The sequence below is a fragment of the Morone saxatilis genome, unplaced genomic scaffold, assembly GCF_004916995.1.
Source record: "Morone saxatilis isolate NCDOM2014 unplaced genomic scaffold, NCSU_SB_2.0 Contig1, whole genome shotgun sequence".
Lineage (NCBI taxonomy): Eukaryota > Metazoa > Chordata > Actinopteri > Moronidae > Morone > Morone saxatilis.
Genome location: NW_023339651.1, coordinates 6282788 through 6286244, shown reverse-complemented (window position 1 = coordinate 6286244; position 3457 = coordinate 6282788). Strand labels below are relative to the sequence as shown.

Here is a 3457-nt window from a genome sequence, read left to right as displayed (position 1 = left end):
TCTCCTTCCTTCCCCCGTTCACTCTTCTCCCTCTTCTGCCCAAAGCCACACAAGCTCAACGTGGTCATGTGTCGCTGTGTGTGTGTGTGTGAGTGTCGTGGTGCGTGTAGCATGACAAGTTGTATGTTGTGTCCTAGCTGCGAAGTCGTTTTTCGTTTTTTTTCTTTGTTTTCTCTTCTTCTGGTGGAGTGAAGGTTTGCTGTGTGTTGTAACAGAAGGAGGCAGAGGCAGATGCAACCAAGCAGCCAGGGCGCCATGTAAGCATCTCCACACACAGACTGGATGTCCACCACCTGAAGCGCCAAGACGCGGCCAGCGGCTGCCACAACCCACCGAAACACGCAAAACACCCCCCCTTGAAATATGGCGCCCTAATGCTCCATCCCTGTCGTGCTTAAATATCAATTTACTGCAGTGTGTGTGTGTGTGTGTGTGTGTGTGTGTGTGTGTGTGTATGTGTGTGTGTGGGGGGAGGGGGAGCGTGTGAACTGTGGGTGTGTTCAGTGCAAATCGCTTAAATATAGACACCTTAACCCTTCATAATATACAACTTATTAGAAAGTAGATAAAATAAACTCTACATTAGTTAGACACAGCTTCTGTCATTAACAACCTTACAAAGGAAACACTATTATTTTCACTATAACACACAATAATACTGGCAGAACACTGAAACTGTGCATGTTTACCTGTTAAAAGCCTGCATTTTTATTTGTTTTTAGCACTGAATGGTACATTTTTAGAGTTTAATCAGCAAGTGCCATCTTTCATTGTGTTTGCTCTGTACTCCAGCAATAACGCATTTGAAATGAAACAAGATTAAAATGCAGATTTCTTAGCTTTAATATTAGAGTATTCACACCTGCAGATAATCAGTCCAGGAACTGTGTCCCTTTTTTATCACATTTGTCCAGTTTTAGGAGATAGAAAGTAATTGGACAAGTTAAAGTGACAAATTAAGTCATCATATTTAATGTTTCACACTGTCTGAAGCCGCCAGCCCCACAGATTTCAGCAGACACTTGGATTCCTCTCATGATGCTCTGCGGGCCTGCACTGCAGCCACGCTCACTTATGTCAGGAGTTTTTTGGCCTAAGTTTCACTCAGTAAATAGTAAAAAATAGAGTTGCTAATAAAACACACCCGACTAGAAATAGTTGACACGAGTTGGTGGATTGAGGTCAGGTGACTGACTTGGCCAATCAAGACTGCTACATGGTCCTAAAAATGTTACTCAAAACATGTTACTCCCTCAATACTTTCTGCCCTGAATTTGTGTGTGTGTGTGTGTGTGTGTGTGTGTTTGTGTGTGTGTGTGCATTCATCCGACTGACCTGCAGAGCGCTGTTCAGGAAGCAGCTGTTCTGTCCCGGCTCGTTGCTCAGGCCTTTGCTGGGTGCGATAGAGGTCATGGTTCTCGGGGTCACCAGCCCCTGCACCCCGCCTACTGCTCCACCACCCGACGCAAAGTAGTTCCTCTTCCACGACATCACTACCTGGACGCCCCCGTTTCCACGGCGAGGCGGGGAAAGGGTGGGGCAGCAGACCAAGCGACGGCCTCTATGTCACTCCCATGAGAGAGAACGATTGAGAATGAGAGAAAAGCGAAGGAGGAGGAGGAAATGGAGGGAGGAAGAGTAGGGAGGCGGCAGCGGCAGATCGAGGAGATGCGGTGTGTCTTGGATGGGGATTTGGCACCCATACAACCCTCCCCCTCTCCAGCCGTGTTTTTACTTCAAAATCTGTCCACTTGCTGGAGCCAGTAGTTGGCTTTTTGTTTTTCTTTTTTTAGCTCCTTGGATTTAGCAGTTTGTGTTTGAGGACATGAGAACGTGTCCAAAGCGTCCTTTGGCAGATTCTGTAAGACAAATGTTGACGTCCCATGTGGGGAACTCTTCAGTGCTTTCTTCTCCTCCTTTCACTTTGCCTGTAAGACACAAAGACCAACATGTTAGGATTCTACTAGCTTAAAAACAGTGGTATCACATGCATATTGCATATTATACTGTACATGGAGAGTTCCATCAGTAGATTTAACATCATTAGCTACGCAGACAAAAACTCTAAAGGTTTTGGGGGATACAACTGGAGTTAGGTTTGAAAATTAAGAATTTGAAAAAGCTTACATAGGCAAAAAATCTTTAGGTTCAGCTCCATAGTGCTAGCTAACTGTGGTGGCTACTGAACCTTAAAACAAATGTGGTTAATATAGCAACTTAAATATTGCATTGCTTTTAAGGATTAAAGCAAACCAACATTAATTCTACAGTAATCACTAATTCCCGCAATGTGCCAGAATCACAGGATTAACATGCAAAGCTGCAGCTGTATGTTGCCTTTTAGCCCTTTTGTTTTGGTTTAATTGCACATTTTCTATACGCTTTAGTGTCATCGTTCTCATCAACCCACGTTCCCACTAAAAAAGCTCTAGTAAACCCAGTGTACACAATCTGCTCAGCACCAAACAGCAGACTCAGCTAGCGACAAGAAACATTTAGCAGCCAAAGAGCCGGAGCTGGTGGAGACCAAAACAGAGCTAAAAGGAGAGTGCATATTCAACTTACATTTGTTAGTTGGAGAGAAACACAACACTAAAGGAACGCTCATGTTGCTCCCTGTCTGCTTGATATTTAAGGAAAGTTTTCTAACATTAGCTAGCCATGACAAGTATTAAAGCTAAGGAAGTGGCTGTGTATTTGTCAGCTTGTTTCGACAATCTTCTGCCCCCTAGTGCTCACAAATCGCTGACTTTAAAGGTACCCTGTCATAGCTTTTGCACCCTGAATCATGAAAATCATCGCACAGTGTTAGTCTGGGTAACATTTGCTTCAGGGATATGACACAGGGGCTGCTCGGAGAAATCTGTTATGTCATGTCATAATCGGTACTTAGGGACATTATCTAGAGCTTATGCTTGCTATAGAGCTTCCGAATGTGTGTGTGAGGGAGATTGAGAAAAAAAAGAGGCAGTCTGTGTGTGTTTGTCACCCTACAGTAAGTGTGCGTGGGTGTGTGTACATGAAGTTGCATAACACCACAGGGCAGTAGCCAACAGATCCGCAGTGCCCCCCCCCCCCCTTCCCTCCTTCTCTTCCCCTATAGCTTCCCCACTTTTGGCAAAGCTCCCTCGCCTGGTTGCCGGGTTGCCACAGCACCCCCTTGGCGAAAGGCCGGAGGGCGCAGGGATGCTGCGGCGAGCAGGCGAGTAGCGTGGGCTGTCACTATGGTGATGGACACATGGGACTGGGGTGGAAAAGTGGGGTGATGAGGGGGTGCGACAGAGGTAAGGGCGACGTTTTGAGGATGGCAAAGGAAAAGGCATCAGAGTGAATACAGAAGGAAACATTATGCAACTGTTAGACAGCAACATTGCAATGTCAGTTCATCCACTTGTCAGACAGTCCTACTGCATACTGACAAACTCCCACACGCTCTATCTATGTATCTATCTTTCTA

The 3457-nt window shown here is 45.5% G+C and overlaps 1 protein-coding gene across 1 annotated transcript in view; it reads right to left on the bottom strand.

Annotated features, from left to right (window-relative positions):
• Positions 1–3457, bottom strand: part of usp54b (ubiquitin specific peptidase 54b) — a gene marked incomplete in the record, with an annotated part of 66864 nt that overhangs the window by 52873 nt on the left and 10534 nt on the right. Inside the window, 1 exon segment of the mRNA XM_035669823.1 lies at positions 1336–1928. Within this exon segment, the coding sequence (XP_035525716.1) occupies positions 1336–1491 (156 nt within the window).